Source organism: Bos indicus x Bos taurus, chromosome 7 (assembly GCF_003369695.1).
Source record: "Bos indicus x Bos taurus breed Angus x Brahman F1 hybrid chromosome 7, Bos_hybrid_MaternalHap_v2.0, whole genome shotgun sequence".
NCBI lineage: Eukaryota > Metazoa > Chordata > Mammalia > Artiodactyla > Bovidae > Bos > Bos indicus x Bos taurus.
The window spans coordinates 104171173-104189287 of record NC_040082.1 but is presented as its reverse complement, the minus strand read 5'-3'; the positions used below and the strand labels follow the sequence as shown (position 1 = coordinate 104189287).

The 18115-nt window shown below is 48.5% G+C and overlaps 1 protein-coding gene across 6 annotated transcripts in view; it reads right to left on the bottom strand.

Annotated features, from left to right (window-relative positions):
• Positions 1–18115, bottom strand: part of NWD1 (NACHT and WD repeat domain containing 1) — an 82338-nt gene that overhangs the window by 43119 nt on the left and 21104 nt on the right. For all 6 annotated transcript variants that reach the window (XM_027548124.1, XM_027548130.1, XM_027548127.1 and 3 more), the window contains 5 exons: positions 14580–15852; positions 9008–9211; positions 7243–7402; positions 5065–5182; positions 3563–3721 (listed from right to left, as the gene is read on the bottom strand). In XM_027548124.1, the coding sequence (XP_027403925.1) occupies positions 3563–3721; positions 5065–5182; positions 7243–7402; positions 9008–9211; positions 14580–15852 (1914 nt within the window). The remainder of the gene's footprint in view (positions 1–3562; positions 3722–5064; positions 5183–7242; positions 7403–9007; positions 9212–14579; positions 15853–18115) is intronic.

Genomic DNA, 18115 nt, shown 5'->3' with positions numbered 1-18115 from the left:
TGCAAAGAACATACTGTGATTTGAGCTTTGAAATCTTTTCTTAAACTGGCCCAAGGGTATTTTCCTGGGAAATCAGTCCCTTTGAGGTTTAAAACCTCTGGTGAGCATGAATGCAAGAAGAGGAAGGCAAAAGCATCATCCACTTGGGTGGGATCCTGCTGCTGCTGCTAAGTCACTTCAGTCGTGTCCGACTCTGTGTGACCCCATAGATGGCAGCCCCTCAGGCTACCCCATCCCTGGGATTCTCCAGGCAAGAACACTGGAGCGGGTTGCCATTTCCTTCTCCAATGCATGAAAGTGAAAAGTGAAAGTGAAGTCGCTCAGTCGTGTAGACACCACCTTAGCGCTATCCAACATTTTGCAGATGATGAAAGCGGAGGCTCGGGGCAGAAATGGCCCCTCCAAGGCCATTCAGGTCAACAGCATCAGTGCTGTCACATGACAGTAAAAGGCTCCTCGGAAGGCACCATGGGGACAGGCTCTGCGTGAATTGACTTGCAAAGTTTCCCCAGCAGCCCTAGGTGGGAGGGTTCACCAACATCCCCCATTTTGCAGATGGGAAAACTGAAGGCTGCAAGGCACGGGGAGGGGTGAGAGTGAGGGAGGTGATGAGGTAGTAAGGGACTTGAAGGTCACACTGCCAGTAAATGCCAGAGCCCAGATTTAAGTCAACTTGGTGAGACCAATATCCATGCACTTGGACTGATCTATGTAATAGGGGTGGACATTTGGCAGGGAGCAGGGGCAGACAGACTCTTACCTGGAGAATCCCAAGGACAGAGGAGCCTGGTGGGCTACAGCCCATAGGGGTGCAAAGAGTCAGACATGACTGAAGCAGCTTAGCATAGCATAGGGGCAGATAGAGGATGCAAAAGAAAGCCAGAGAAAATAATAACTAAAAAGTTAAGATATGTGGAAGTAGCATGTAGCAATGGAATATGCAGGGGTGTGGGGGCCAGGGGTGTCCAGCCTCAGTGGTAGCCAGGTAGGCTTCTCAGACAAGCAGCAGTTGCAGGTATGAATGAACCATGGAAGGAATACAGGAATTAAGCATCCTTATAAAATCACTTGTAAAAACACTCAAATCAAAACCAACTGGGATGGGAAGTCCCTGGTGGTCCAGTGGTTAGGACTTGGCGCTTTCAGTGCGAGGGCCAAGGTATCCGTGGTTGGGGAACCAAGATCCCACAACCTATGCAGTGTGGCCAGACAAAAACAAACAAAAAATCCAGTTGGGAAATGTATGATAAAAACCATCATGGGGACTTCCCTGGTGGTCCAGGGGTTAAGAATCCTGCTTGCACAGGACAGGGCTCACGTTCGATCCCTCGGTTGGGGACATAAGGTCCCACATGCCATCAGGCAGCTAAGCCCACGTGCCACAACTACTGAGCCCCTGCGATGCAACTAGAGAGAAGCCCTCGAGCCACAGCAAAGATCCTGAATGCCACAGCTAAGACCGAACATAGCAGGGGAAAGAAAAGAAAGCACAGCCTGGCCACTTCACACTCAATAGGATGGCTTTTTTTTTTTTTTAATCAGAAAATAACAAGTGTTGTAGAGGATATAGAGAACCTAGCACCTTTGTGTGCTGTTGGTAGGAATGTAAAACGGCACGGCCAGTGTGGGAAAAGAGCTGGCAGTTCCTCAGAGATTAAACACAAAATTACCAAATGATTGAGCAATTCCACATCCACGTATATATCCAAAAGAACCGAAAGTGGGGTTTCAAGGAGATATTTGTACCCCCATAGTCACAGCAATGACAGAGGATGAGATGGTTGGATGACATCGCTGACTCGATGGACACGAGTTTGAGCAAACTCCGGGAGATGGTGATGAACAGGGAAGCCTGGAGCGCTGCAGTCCATGGGATCGCAAAGTCGGACAAGACTAAGTGACTGAACTGAATGGAACTAATATTCACAGCAGCATTACTTCCAATCGACAAAAGGTAGAAACAACTCAAGAGTCCATTGAAGAGTTAATGGATGATCAAAGAATGGCCCATCTACACAATGGAACACGAGAGATGCAGGTTGGATCCCTAGGTCAGGAAGATCCCCTGGAGGAGGGCATGGAAACCCACTCCAGTATCCTTGCCTGGAGAATCCCATGGACAGAGGAGCCTGGCAGGCTACAGTCCATAGGGTCACAAAGAGTCAGACACAACTGGACTGACTTAGCACACACATACACACAACGAAACAGTATTCAGCCTTAAAAAGGAAGGATATTCTGACATGGATGAACTGAGGACTGTATGTTAAGTGAAATAAGTACTCACAAAAAGGACAAATATTGCATGAGTCCACTTACATGGGTCCCTAGAATGGTCAAATTCCTAGAGATAGAAAGTAGAAGGGTGAGTGCCAGGGGCTTAGGGAGGGGGAAAAAGGAGCGAGTGTTTAATGAGGACGGAGGTTCAGTTTGAGAGGACACACAAGTTACGAAGATGAATGGGGTTGATGGTCGTGCAACGGGGTGTGAATGGACTTCATGCTGCTGACCTGGACAATTAAAATGGTTCATTTTATGTTACGGGCATTTTGCCACACTTTAAAAAAATACAAACAAAATTCCATCCTGGACAGAGTATCACCTGAGGACACAAGAGATCCTTCAAACTCCAGGCCAGAGCGTGGGCCAAACCCTGCTCAACGACTTTCCCTGAGAGCTAAGAATGGTTTTTGTAAAACCATTGATGTTTTTAAATTGATATGCGTAATTAGTGGGATGACAGGAAATGCCAACTTTGAACCCCAGCTGAGCCCTAAATGTTATCTGCCTGATCAAGACTTCCCCTGCTTTCTCATGAGTAGACCTAACTTACAAAAAGCTGTGCTCAGTTATTATCATTATATGCGTTTCATCAATTAAAAAAAAAAATCTGTGGGAACGTTTTCTCCCTTGTTATATTAAATGTCATGGGCTTCCCAGGTGGCGCTAGTGGTAAAGAGCCTGCAGGTTCGATCCCTGGGTCCAGAAGATCCCCTGGAGTAGGAAATGGCTACCCACTCCAGTATTCTTGCCTGGGAAATCCCATAGACAGAGGAGCCTGGTGGGTTACAGTCTATGGGGTTGCAAAGAGTCAGATACGACTGAACACCATCTATCTATACTGTCAACATAATTTCCTCAATTTTGCCTAAAATGTTTCCTATGTGGCCCTTTCTAGAATAAGATACTGGAGGAATTCCCTGGCAGTCCAGTGGTTAGGACTCTGTGACCTCACTGCTGAGGGCCTGGGTTTGATCCCTGGTCTGGGAACTAAGATCCCACAGACTGCATGGCAAGGCTAAAACAATAAACATAAACTTAAAAAAATTTTTTTAAATAGAATACATCGCTGGGCTGAGGTGAGAGGAAGGGCTCTGCCTTGGTAGTTTTTACTCCTAAACTCTCCCAGATTCAATTCAAAGTTCTAGAAGCTGGAGCTAGGAGAAAGCCCTCAGCTATAACAGGAAAGGTGTGTGAGTGACTCAGTGAAGACACTGGGCTTCTAGAAGTGGGTGCAGAGTAGACCGCACCTCCCCCGTCCCGCCGTCTCCGCACCACTCACCCATGCCTCGGAGCTCCACTGCCGGGCGGCACAGCTGGAGAGCTTCCCGGACCAGGCTGACCTCAGGGCAGTCCATGTATGGGGCGCACAGGTCAAAGTCTTCCAGCAGGCCCTCGATGCCCCCAGAGAGGCCCCGGCAGCAAATCCAGGTCATGCTGCCTGTGGGCAGAAGGGGGCGCTGTGGGGAGCCTGCAGCTTCTTTCAGCGCATCGTGGGAGGTGGCTTCTCAGCTCCTTTCTCTGAGGTTCTCACTCGCAGCCTCACTGACATTCGGGGCTGGGTCGTATTCTGTGGTGGGGCCATTAGGTAGGGTGGACGAGCAGTGTCCCTGGTCTCCACCCACTAGATGCCAGGGACGCCTCCCAAGTGATGACCGTCGGAAAGATGCATATTGTCAAGTGTCCCTTAGGAAGCAGAGTCATCCCTGGTTGAGAATGATAGGAATGGATGGATGGATGAGAATGAATGAAGAGATGGATGGATGGATGGGGAGAGAGAGAGAGGGATAGATAGACAGAAAGATGGATGGACGGATAGACAATGGACAGACAGATAGACAGACATAGATGGTAGATGGTCGGGTAGATCCCCTGGAGTAGGAAATGGCAACCTGCTCCAGTATTCCTGCCTGGAAAATTCCATGAACAGAGGAGCCTGTCGGGCTATATAGTCCATGGGGCTGCAAAGAGTCTGACAGACACACCTGAGCAGCTGAGCGTGCACACACACACACACACACACACACGGTAGATTGATAGGCAAATAGGTGGATGGATGGATAGATAGATATAAAGATGATAGATATAATGGTAGAGAGAGAGAAATTTAGGTAGGTTGGTAGGTAGATAGTTATGATAGATATTGGATAGATAAATATAAAGATGATAGATACAGATGGTAGAAGGAGATATGTATGTTAGATGAGATTTTATGTTTATATATATATATATATAGAGAGAGAGAGACATGATAGATATGGCAGATTATAGATAGATGCTGATAGATAGGCGGAGAAGGCAATGGCAACCCACTCCAGTGTTCTTGCCTGGAAAATCCCAGGGACGGAGGAGCCTGGTGGGCTGCTGTCTTTGGGGTCACACAGAGTCGGACACAACTGAAGCGACTTAGCAGCAGCAGCAGCAGCAGGTAGATAGGCGATAGATAGATACTAGATAGACAGCCGTATATGGTAGATGAATAGAGATGGTAGGTGATAGATTGACAGGTAGACAGGGTCTCTCTCATTCTAAGGCAGTTTCTCATCCTCTATACTACCAGCTAGCCCTAGATGCCAGCTGCAACCAAAGTATCTCCAGACATCACCTAGGGTCCCTTGGTGGGTGTGTATGTCGGGGCGGTGACGGTGCAGAACCGCCTCTGGTGAGAACTAGTGCTTTAAAAGGTGCCAGAGATTTTAACCTTCACCCTTCCACCTTGTCAGGCTCCAGAAAGTGGGAGCACCAGAGGGTCAGGGACCCACGCAAGCCCCTCCGAGACCTTACCCAGAACCTCCTGCTTCAGCTCCTCGATACGGCCGGCATGGAGCAAGTGGTAGGGTAACTCCTTCAGCTTCCTCAGGTTTGCAACCGTGTCGGAGAACCACAGGGGCTGAGGGGCCACCTGCAGAGGAAGAGAGAGCTGGCAGCCAGGCCACTAAGACACAATCTCATTCATTCACTCCACAAACATGGGCCAGGCCAGGTACCAGGTGACACTGGAGGGACAGTGACACAATTTCAGATGGGGACACCCACACACACCCACACACAGGACATACCCACACACAGGCTGGGATAGGAGGGGTCTGGGGCTCCGGGAATCCAAGGGGCATTGAAACTGGGTCTCACAGGGTAAGTAGGAGCCTGTCTGGCAAAATACATTGGAAATGATAGCATTTCAGAGCAAGGGAGCATCATGTGCCCAGTGGTGGGAGAGAGCAGGATCAGAGTTTGGGAAGGCTGAATTATAAGACAGAGTGAAGGATCATGGTTGGGATGAGACTAGGGAGGATGTCGATAGTAGATAACAAAAGCACCGAACATCAGGCTGGGGAGATTGGACTGGAGACAGAGGGTGCTGGGGAGCCATGTGAGATATTAGAGGAGAGACATGATCAGATTGGATGGTCAGGGGCATTGCTGGGGAAGAGGGACTGGAGTGGGAGGTCCTGAGGCTGTGAAACCAGGAAGAGGGGCAAGCCACATCCTAAAGAGATGAGGCTGAGCCTGCAGGAGTTCTGGGCGCACAGGAGAGCGTCTATGAGAAACCAGAGAGGAGAAAGAATCAGGCCTGGCCCTGCCTCTGGCCTCCCTGTCCAGGAGGGAAAATGCAAAAGAGAAATCAAACTATAATAAAAGACTCAAAAGTGTATTCCCTAGCTGTAGTCACTGTGCTATGTTTAGGGCAAATGTTAACAATAGGGAAGTCTAAAAGAAGTGTCCACGGGAACTCTTACACTCATGGCAACTAGTCTGTGACTCTAAAATGATCTTGAAACTAAAAGCTTCTTTTAAAAAGTCTGAGCTCTGGACTTCCCTGGTGATCCAGTGGTTAAGAATCTGCCTGCCCATTCAGAGAACATGGGTTCAATCCCTGGTCCGTGAAGATTCCACGTGCAGAGGAGCAGCTAAGCTCGAGTGCTGCGACTACTGAAGCCCATACGCCTAAAGCCCATGATCCGCAACTAGAGAAAGACGGCTTGCAGCAACGAAGACTCAGCACAGACAAGAATAAAATAAATACACAGTCTGAGTTCTGACTCGGAGAGAAGGGCACATGGAGTAAAGAACAAGTAGTCAAGGGAATTCCCTGGCAGTCCAGTGGTTAGGACTCTGCGCTTCCACTGCAGGGGACACGGGTTTGATCCTTGGTTTGGAAACTAGATCCCATAAGCTGCGTGGCATGGCAAAAAAAAAAGAAAAAGAACAAATAAGCAAAAGGAAGGAAATTAGGGAAGACTTACTGAAGGAGAGGCATTTGAGCTGGGCCTCGAGGTATTTGAAAGGCAAAAAAAAAAGAGGTGGCAACTTGTAAGCTAAGGACCCAAGTCTTAGAGCTCCTGAGTACAAAAGAAAGACGGAGGAAATACGTGAATAGTGACTGGAAGTCTGGGAGCAGCTCTTCAGAGCAGGGACTTGTGGGTTTAGCTCTTATTTTACTGTTTGATCCTCTCTGTGTTCTCCAACAATTACACACTACTCTCCTAGGTGGGAAGCGAAATGAGTGTTATTTTTAAAATGAGTAACACTTTGGGAGAACCAATGATTGAAAATTGAATTGTATCAGGGGATTCACAAGGAAAACATCAACACCCCCACCACTCACACACACACACACACACACACACACACACAAAACAAGGAGGAAACTTGTGTGTTTCAGGATGAATCAGAGCATAAGGAATTAAAATTCTGGGATGCCATGACTTTGGAGATAAGCTTTTAATGTTGTGATTTTGTTTTCTCATCCTGAAAGTTAGTGGAGCATCAATTCCTCATCTGCTGCTCCCCACCCTTCAAATAATGTTTGGGGACTTTCTGTCCTTTGTGAGCAAAGAAGGAAAGGAGGCAGAGTGTGTCTGGGTTGGAAATAGGGAATGGAAGGGGGCACGTGGCCCCGGCCTTCCGGCCACAGAAGTGCGGAGGCTGAGAGTGGGGAACAGGGGCCCCCGGACACCTCACCTTGCGGTCCAGGTTCAGGGGTTTTCCCACGAGTGGCAGGGTGATGAGTTTCTTGATGCCCTGGCTCCAGGCCCCTGAGAAGAAGTCGGCCAAGACTCCGTGACTCTTGGCTTTCTCAGGCCCAGACAGGTAGAGCTCTCTGACCACCTCGGTCAGCTGTCTGCAGAGAGGAGACATGGGCTGATGGGCCTGGGGCACAGGCTGGGCTCAGAGGTGGTGACTGGCCACCACTTCAGGAAGTGGTTCCCAAGTGCCAGTCCATCCTAAACTCCTTCTAGATGCTTCCTGGCTCAGCTGGCCGCCTGCACTACTTGGTACCTACCATTTAGCTCTAAATCAGCCCATCTTACCTTTTTCCTTAAGTAATTTTACTTTAAAAAGGAATATTTGATAAACAAAAAGACCTACTGTATAGCACAGGGAATTGTATCTTATAATAATCTATAATGGAAAAGAATCTGAAAAAGAATATATATATAAAAATATACTGATATATATAAATATATATTAATATATAAGACAAAATATATAAGTATAAATAATATATAATAAGATATAAGATAATTTATATACAAATAACTTATATAATATAATAATATATAAGATAATGTATGTATAAGTACTAATTTATATATAAAACATATATAATATATATGTTTTTATATGTTATATATATAACATATGTGTGTATATATATATAACATATATAATATATGTATATATCTGAATCACTTTGCTGTTTTCTTGAAACTAACACAAAACTGAATTAACTATGGTGGTGGTTTAGTTGCTAAGTCATGTCTGACTCTTGGGAACCCATGGACTATAACCCTCCAGACTCTGTCCATGGGATTTCCAATTTAAAATCGGAGAATTTGGGTTCCTCAATAATTAAACATAAAACAAGTTACTGTATGATCCAGAAATTTCACTCCATATATACCCCCCAAAGAATGGAAAAGCAGGCGTTCAAATAAAAACTTGTGCATGCCTATTCACAGCAGCTCTAGTCACAGTCACCAAAAGGTGGAAACAGCCACGTGTTCGTCAACGAATGAGTGAATAAACAGAATGTGATCCATGCCTGCAGGGGAATATCATTCAACCATAACAACGAATGAAGCGCTAACACGTGCTGTGACACAGACAGACCATGAAAATGTCACGCTGAGTGAGATAAGCCAGACGCAATAGACCACACTGCGTGCAATCACGTCCATATGAAATGTCCAGCACAGGCAAATCCGTAGACGGAAAGCAGGCTCGGGGTTGCCAGGCATTGGGGGAGCAGGGACTGGGGAGTGGCTGCTAATGGGGATGGGGTACCTTTTAGGGCAGTGGGAATGTTCTGGAAGTAGAGGTGATAGTTGTACAACATGTGAATATGCCAAATGCCACTCAACTGTTCTGCTTTCAAATGATGAATTTCGTGTGAATTTCTCCTCACTTTAAAGAAGCAGTTCATTGTGGGAGCTCCCTGGTAGTCCAATGGTTAGGACTCTGCCATTTCACTGCCGAGGGCTCGAATTCAATTCCTGGTCAGGGAGCTAGGAGCCCACAAGACGTGTGGTGTGACTAATAATGATAACAAACAAGTTAGCTGTGTTAGAGCTCGTGGGGGGGAGACCCTTGCTTGCTGTGCTAAGTGGACTTGATTCCCTGGGAATGGGGAGTGAAGAAGGATCTGGAACGAAGAGGAACCCGATCAGGGAGTCCTTGCTCTTGGCGTCCCACCCAGCCAGTGTCACCAACCCGCTCGACTCACCTGTGAGCAATGGCCAGAAGGGTGAAGCCGTCCACGGGCCGCCTGGCCAAGCAGTTACCCAGATCTCGACGAAGCCTCACCCACAGCAGGGGTGGGAAGCGCAGAAGCTCTTTGCTGGGTGGGGTCCAGTCTTGGTACACGCTCTGCAGGACCTCATCATCCAAGGACAGAACATCCTTTAACTCCGCCTCTGAGAGCCCCTGCCTGTGGAAAGGACGGACGGGCGTGGGGGCACACCTGTGTCTCCTGCACTTGGAGAAGGCAGAAGCTGAGCGAGGGACAGATGTGACCAGCTCTATGGCATCCTGCCCATCACTGAAGGGTTCACCATGGAGATCAGCGTTTGGACAGAGCCCACGGTTAGCTGGTACTCATACCTGGTTCCAGCTGTACCCATCAAGTAAGACATTTCCTGATCTTTCTTTCCTTCTCACACCTACAGAACCCTGAACCATCCCTCCCCCAATCTCAGATGAGTCGAGTAGCACAGGAAGAGAAGTAACTTGTGAAAATAATACATAAACCACCCCATGTGTTCTTGCCTGAAAAAGGAAGTGGCTTTAAACACGATGAGCATCAGACTGGAATGGACTTCATAATACCTGCAAGCATTTGCCTGGAAAAACTAAGGGACTTGTCCACAAATTTCCTCTGGGTTGGAGAACAAGCAGAGTTCATTTCAAAGCAGATGAGAGAGAGAGGCTGGCTTCTGCTTACAAAGAATACAAACACCTTGTGTGTGTGCGTTTAATTCCCTGATATTGATTAGTCTTCATTTTGCTGGAAACGCTTCCCACATTCTTTACACATACAGAATGCCTGCTCACTTGGAATTTTCTGTTGTCCAACGAGGTAGATGTTAACATCAGTATTCTCTGAGATCTCTTCCACTGAGTTCATCTCATCTTTGACAGTCACAGCTATGTCAATGGTGGTGTTCTCCACAATTTCCCCATTGGAGTAGCCAGGCCATCTCCCTAATCTGCTTTTCTCCTCTTGACAGGTCTTTCCAAACCAATATTCCTGGGAGCCACAACACGAGGGTTTACATGGGGTGGTCCAGTGTTTCCTCAAACATTTACTCTTTCAAAATAGAATCTTCTGGGATTTCCCTGGCAGTCCAGTAGTTAAGACTCTACTTCCAATGCAGGGGGCACAGCTTTGATCCCTGGTGGGGAATTAAGATGCCACCTACCTCGAAAGTGAAAGTGAAAGTCGCTCAGTCGTGTCCGACTCTTTGCGACCCCATGGACAATACATATAGTCTGTGGAATTCTCCAGGCCAGAATACTGGAATGGGTAGCCTTCCTCTTCTCCAGGGGATCTTCCCGACCCAGGGATCGAACCCAGGCCTCCCTCATTGCAGATGGATTCTTTACCAGCTGAGCCACAAGGGAAGCCCAAGAATACTGGAGTGGGTAGCCTATCCCTTCTCCAGGGGACCTTCCCAACCCAGGAATTGAACTAGGGTCTCCTGTATTGCAGGCAGATTCTTTACCAACTGAGCTATGAGGGAAGCCACATACCTCGAGGTGCAGCCATAAGGAAAAAAAGAATAAAATCTTCTTTCTCAATCTTCAGTATACTCTCGAAACAAACCAGGCTTCAGTTCAATTCAGTTCAGTTCAGTCGCTCAGTCATGTCCGACTCTTTGCGACCCCATGAATCATAGCACGCAAGGCCTCCCTGTCCATCATCAACTCCCGGAGTTCACTCAGACTCATGTCCATCGAGTCAGTGATGCCATCCAGCCATCTCATCCTCTGTCGTCCCCTTCTCCTCCTGCCTCCAATCCCTCTCAGCGTCAGAGTCTTTTCCAATGAGTCAACTTTTCACACGAGGTGGCCAAAGTACTGGAGTTTCAGCTTTAGCATCATGGCTTCCAAAGAAATCCCAGGGCTGATCTCCTTCAGAATGGACTGGCTGGACCTCCTTGCAGTCCAAGGGACTCTCAAGAGTCTTTTCCAACACCACAGTTCAAAAGCATCAATTCTTCAGGGCTCAGCCTTCTTCACAGTCCAACTCTCACATCCATACATGACCACAGGAAAAACCATAGCCTTGACTAGATGAACCTTTGTTGGCCAAATAATGTCTCTGCTTTTGAATATGCTATCTAGGTTGGTCATAACTTTCCTTCCAAGGAGTAAGTGTCTTTTAATTTCATGGCTGCAGTCACCATCTGCAGTGATTTTGGAGCCCCCCAAAATAAAGTCTGACACTGTTTCCACTGTTTCCCCATCTATTTCCCATGTCCCCATCTATTTCCCATGAAGTAATGGGACCAGATGCCATGATCTTCGTTTTCTGAATGTTGAGCTTTAAGCCAACTTTTTCACTCTCCACTTTGACTTTCATCAAGAGGCATTTTAGTTCCTCTTCACTTTCTGCCATAAGGGTGGTGTCATCTGCATATCTGAGGTGATTGATATTTCTGCCAGCAATCTTGATTCCAGCTTGTGTTTCTTCCAGTCCAGCGTTTCTCATGATGTACTCTGCAGGCTTAGATTCTCTCTTTGCGGTTTTGGGCACAATGAATGACTTGTCCACCAGATCAAAAAAATGGGACATCCTAAGAGGCTTTCACCCTGGATATCCAAGGGAAGCACAGCCCCACACTTCTCTGGCATCACACCCCTGCACCGGGCCCTCTTGGTAGGGACCAGCCAGTGCATTCATTCTCAGAGAAGCAGAGGGCTGCGTTCTGGAAGGCCACTGACATCAGTAAAGCATGGGCACTTTTGCTTAACCCCTGTTCATGGAGTGTTATGTCTGTGCTGCCCCCTGGAGGACAGAGAGCTCGGGGCCCACAAAGCTGATCTTCCAGTGCAGAGAGCCACATAGAAAATAACCGGGAAAAAAGAAACAGCAACACCAGTTGCTAGGAAGAAGATAAGCCAACTCACAGGAAGGAGAGGACAAGGTAAGTGGCAGGGAGAGATGGTTCTCGGAGCATGTGAGTCCCTCTGATAAGGTGCCCTCGAGAGCTGGAATTGTGCAGGAGGGGGCCTTCTTCTGTTTGTCAGATGGGGAAACTGAGGTTTGCGTATTCATGGTCCTGGATGGCCAGGGGGAAAGGAATTCAATTCCATCCCTGCTCTTGAAGATGTTGTGTCTCATCGAGTCTAGAGCCACGATGTCCAGTATAGTTGTCACCAGCCACACACAGTCATTGAAAGGTAAAAATTAATGAAGTTTAAAATCCGGTTTCTGGGATGGATAAGCTGGCTTTCAAGTGTCTATTTGCCACACGTGGCTCGTGGTTACCACGGTGGACAATGAGATATAGAGCGTTGCCCTCATTGCCAATATTCTACTGGATGGTGCTAGAGATATGCGCTGGGGGGTGTGCCTAAGGTCACAACTGAACCACTAGGTTAAGAGCCCTTCTCCATCCCCAGAGACAACCCTGTGACAATGTGGACCCAAAGCAGGCACCTCACCTGCCCCCCAACATGGGACCTGCCTTTCCTGCACTGCAGACAAGCTCTGTGTGTGAGGTCACACCACTCTGCATTTGGTGCTGGCTGAGGGACCTTGGCCAGGTGATGTCTATTTGCAAGTATAGTCTCATTCTTTCTTTCAGCAGCCCTATACAACAGACACTCAGCTACCCACTCTGTACAGAGGGTGTTTGAAAAGGCCACAATGCATGCCTAACAGAGTTTCTCAGCCTCCCACCGTGATGCTAAGGGTCAGATCATCTAGGATGATAGTGGAATTCCTAGCCTCCAACCACTAGGTGTAAGCAGCATGATAGACAGATGAGAGATGATGTGACGTGCTGTGTTGTCACTTCAGGCGTGTCTGACTCTTTGTGACCCCATGGATTGTAGCCCACCAGGTTCCTCTGTCCATGGCATTCTCCAGGCAAGAATACTAGAGTGGGTTGCCACTCCCTTCTCCAAGGGATCTTCCCAACCCAGAGATTAAACCCTCATCTCTTATATCTGCTGCATGGCCAGGAGCGTTCTTTACCGCTAGAGCCGCCTGGGAAGCCCTGACAGATGACAGATAGATATGTATTGTTGTAGTTGTTCAGTCACTAAGTCGTCTAACTCTTTGCAACTCTTTGCAGGCCTGTGGACTGCAGCATGCCAGGCCTCCCTGTCCCTAACCATCTCCTGAAGTTCACCCAAGTCCATGTCCATTGAACTGGTGATGCGACATAGACAGATACATAGACAGGCAGAAGGAAAGGGAGATAACCTAGACAAATGCATGGAGACGGAAAGCAGATTCATGGCTGCTGGGGACTGGGAGAGGAGGAGGAGGAGTGACTGCCGACAGGGACAGGGCCTCCCTTGCAGGGTGAGGACCCATTCCTCACGGTTAGTGGTAGCACAACACTGTGAATGTACTGAATGCCACCAAACCAGACACTTCAAAAGAGTGAACTTTATGATGTGAATGATACTAGGTTGAAAAGTGTTCCTCAAAATTCATGCCCATGGGGACCCTGTGCGTAGGACCTTATTTGAAACCAGTCTTTGGGGAAGTGGTCAAGATGAGGTCCCACTGAGACGGGCTGGGACCTGGGACTTGGGGCCCTTTGCTGTGGTGTTTGCACCTGGACAAACGTCTCCTCGAACAACAGAATACAAACAAACTATGAAGAACTGAAAATAGCTTCATGCATGCACCACTGGGGAAATTATGGATAAGACAGAAAAAGACCAAAAACCCAACTGCCACTTCTGAAGAGCTGGGAGCAAAAGCAGGGTGTTTCACACCACCAAAGGGGTGGACAAACCACCTAAGCTACCCCTCCAGCCTGACACCTACCTTCACCCAAATAAGGAACCAGCTCACTGGGAGCAGGCAGCTAGGGAGCTTGTCATTTGTACTCCCTCCCCACTGCTGCAGCAATGCATGCATGCTAAATTGCTGCAGTCATGTCCGACTCTTTGCAACCCCATGGACAATAACCCACCAGGCTCTTCTGTCCATGGGATTTCCCAGGCAAGAATACTGGAATGGATTGTCATGCCCTCCTCCAGGGGATCTTTCTGACCCAGGGATCGAACCCAGAGTCTCTTGCCTCTCCTGCATTGGCAGGCAAGTTCTTTACTACCAGTGCCACCTAGAAAGCCTGTGCTCACAGCAGAAGTACCAGTAAATCCTTGCCTGGATTTCTTGTCTGGCCTCTGATCAATTTCTATTGATTGAGAAGGCCAAGAACCCTGGTCAGTAACAATACCGGATAGGAGTAGACCCTAATCCAATGAGTGATGTCCTTCCAAGAAAGAGGGAAATTCAGAGAGACACACAGGGAGGAGACCACAAGATGACAGAGGTGGAGACTGGAGTGATGCTTCTACAAGCCAAGGAACGTTGAGCATGGCCAGCAATACCAGAAATGAAGGAGAATGCCTAGAACAGATTCTCCTTCAGAGCCTCCAGGAGTGTGGCTCTGCTGACACCTCGATTCCGACTCTGGCCCTCAGAACTGTGAGAGAAAGACTTCCATTGCTCTAAGGCACCCAGGTTGTGATTTGTTATGGCAGCCCTTGGAGAAGAATGCACGCATACTATCTCAGTTCAAAACAGAGTGAACCCAGCAGAGACTCACCGGGAAGACACAATGTAGCCCAGCACGCGGGCCACCAGGAGCCACCCGTGTGTCTGCTCCAGGCGGGCACACAGCTGTTGCATCGCCTCCTTAGCAGTGGAAGCCAGCGGGGCTGGCACAGTGAAGGAGGCCCACTTCCGGGCCTCCTCGAAAGCCAGCCTCAGCCGCCCTGGGTGTCCACACTCTGGGAGGCTGGCCCAGAGCATGTCCCTCTGCACCTGACTCAGTGTCCTCCTCGAGGCAGACAGCAGGAGCTGGATCATCTCTTGCCCTTGGTTTCCGGAGAGGGGTTTCACCTCCCAGTAAGCCTCTCGGTCCGTGAGCACCTGCTGAATGGTGTCTAAAACCCCCCGCTGTCCAGAGCAGGCCGAGACGATGAGGTGGACCCTCGGAGGACATTTGGGAGGCAGCCAGGGGATCCTCCTAGCACAGTGAACAGAGTCCACCTCATCCACTGAATCCAGCAGGATCATGAGGGACTCAAAGTTTCGGCTGGAGATGGTGTGGAGGAGGATGTGGAAAAACTGGACCAGCCTGGTGTGGGCCTCTAGGACCTGGGCAGGGGGCAGGGGCAGCCCGTAGGCCAGGCACACCTGGAAGCAGATGCTCTGGAGCAGGCCTCGGGCCTCAGAGCTCATCTGTGACGTCCCCAGAAGCCGCAGAATGGTCACTGTCTTGCGGCCGAGCAGCCCCGACATTTGCTCAGCCAGCTTGCACATCAGAGCCGTCTTTCCAATCCCTGGGGGTCCAAAAAGCACCAGGGGTGGGTGGGGGTGGCCATCACTCTGTCGCAGTCGCTGCCCCAGCTGGGTCAGGAGCTCCTGGCGCCCACAGAAGGTCCGGTTGACCTCGGCACTGAGTCCCAGGTGGTGGCGGATCTCCTGGTAGAGCCATGCCAACTCCTGCCTGCCTGCCTCCAGCTCCCGGAGGCACTCAAGAACCTGATGGTTGGCCCTGGCCACAAACTGCTCCCCCAGCTCCTTCAGGTATCGGGCATGAGCCTTGTTTTGGGGGTTCACCAGGTCTCGGCTCCACGCTAGGTGGTGGGCCTTGAGAACTCCAGGCTGCCGGTCAGCGATGCGCCCCTTGAGGTTGCTGAGAAGGTTCTGGGCATCCGTGTCCAGGCAACCATCTGCAAGACGGTCCACCATTCTGAGGGCACAGTCTTCTAGGATGTGTTTATTGAGGTCTTGGATCTCTCTCAGGAAGACTGTTGCCCCGTGATCCCCAACCGTTGAGCTCAGCAAGGCCCGTTCTATTTCCCACTCAATGACTGCAAAAGTAGAAGAGAGTGCGGTCAGCATTATGTCATCAGCTGGCTCAAATGGGGACACTTGGGAGACACATTCCAGGAATGAGAACACTGGAATTCAGGCTTAACATGGGCCAGAGTTACTTGGCGTAACTATAGACAACATCCAAAATAATGGGCTCCAGTGTGTTCCAACAAAACTTTTTCATAAAAACAAGCAATGGGCCAGGTTTGCCTTGAGGCCACAGTTTGCCAGAGTCACTTGGGGGCTCACAAAAACCTACATGGCTGGACCCTGCCTCCAGAAGTTCTGATTCTGCATGTCGGGGTAGGGCCTATGGTTTGAATTTCCAACAAGCTCCCAGGTGATGCTGAGGCTGGGGTTCAGAGGCCACACCAAGAGTGGCATTGAGTTAGCCACTACTCGAGAAGAGCTGACTCATTGGAAAAGACTCTGATGCTGGGAAAAACTGAAGGCAAAAATGGGGCAGCACAGGATGAGATGGTTAGATAGCATCACCAACTCCAGGGACACGGGTTTGAGCAAACTCTGTGAGATACTGAAGGACAGAGGAGCCAACATGCTGCAGCCCATGGGACTGCAAATAGTCAGACATGACTTAGCAACTGAACAACAACAACAAAATCAAAGATACCTTGGTGTAGGCAACACACAGATTGTGTGAAGCAGTGTGTATGTGAAGCAGTCTCATCATAAAACAATGCCATCAAACTCAAAATAGTTAAATATGGAGTTTATACAGCTCTTAGGTATGGCCCCCAAAGAACTGAAAACAAAAGCTCAAACACTTGTATGCAGGAATTGTTCATTTCAAAAAGGTTAATGTCATGCCATGTGAAAGCAGCCATAGATAACTTACAAACTAATGTGCTTGAGTGTGTTCCAATAAAACTTTATTTATAAAAACAAGCAGTGGGCTGGGTTTGGGCCTTGGGCCATGGTTTGCTGACTCCTGTCCCAGAGCATGCAGCAGCTGCCCTGAGGACCTGTATCTTCTAGAGCCAAGAGCCCACATTGACTTCTCCTTGGAGGCCTTTGTTTTGAAATCGCAATCAGGTTTGAGTTATTTCTGAAGCTGCTCTGGGCTCATCAGAGGCTCCCAGATCTCTGCAGATGAGTGAGTCAGGACCTTGGAGACAGGACTCAGTCTCAGAGCCAAAGACAAGAGCCACTCAAAAGTCCTCCTTGATCTGACCCCACAACCCCTTTAGCCTCATGAATGGAGATCAGAGATGAAGGCAACTCGCAGTCCTTAAATGGGATGCTTCTTGGACACATTTTGGCATGAACCAATCCAAGACTATCTGTCTGCCAGCAATAGGCTGTGTGACCTTGGGAAAAATCACTGCACCTCTCTGAGTCTCTGTTTCCTCCTTTTAACAAGAGTACTAATCCCAAAATTGAAAGGGCTGCTATGGGGATTTTCTATGAAATAATGCTTGTGAAAAGCTGAGCATATTATGCTGAAGGAACAAAAGGTTTCAGTCTGCGATTTTATCTTCTGTGACATGGTCGAAATAAAAGAAATGAGATGGAGTTGGGTTAGGGCTTGCCAAGGCTGGGGTTTGTGGGGAGGGGTGAGTGTAGCTCTAAATGGCAGTGGGAGGGACCCTGTGGTCAGGGAACAGTCCTTGTGTATCAACCATGGTGGTTACTTGAAGCTATACAGGTGATAAAATTGCAGAGAAAGAAAAGGCTCATACACACACATGCACAAATGGTTTCTGTTACTCTCTCTGTATTCTAACAATGTCCACTTCCTGGTTATAATATTGTACCCTAGTTATGCAAGATGTTACCTTTGGGGAAATCTGGGTAAAGGATACATGAAACCTCTTCCTCTTTTTTTTTTTTTTTCCAGTTTCCTATGAAACTCTATTTCAAGATAAAAAAAATTTTTTTTTAAAGAAAGTTTAGCAAGGTGCCTGAAAAATAATATGGTCTAAAGATACTGTCTATGACACGCCTCTGACCTCCACACCCATTTGTGCTTTCTGCTGCTGCTGCTGCTGCTAAGTCACTTCAGTCGTGTCTGACTCTATGCGACTCCATAGATGGCAGCCCACCAAGCTCCCCCATCCCTGGGATTCTCCAGGCAAGAACACTGGAGTGGGTTGCCATTTCCTTCTCCAATGCATGAAAGTGAAAAGTGAAAGTGAAGTCGCTCAGTCGTGTCCGACTCTGTGTGACCCCATGGACTGCAGCCTACCAGGCTCCTCTGTCCATGGGATTTTCCAGGCAAGAGTACTGGAGTGGGGTGCC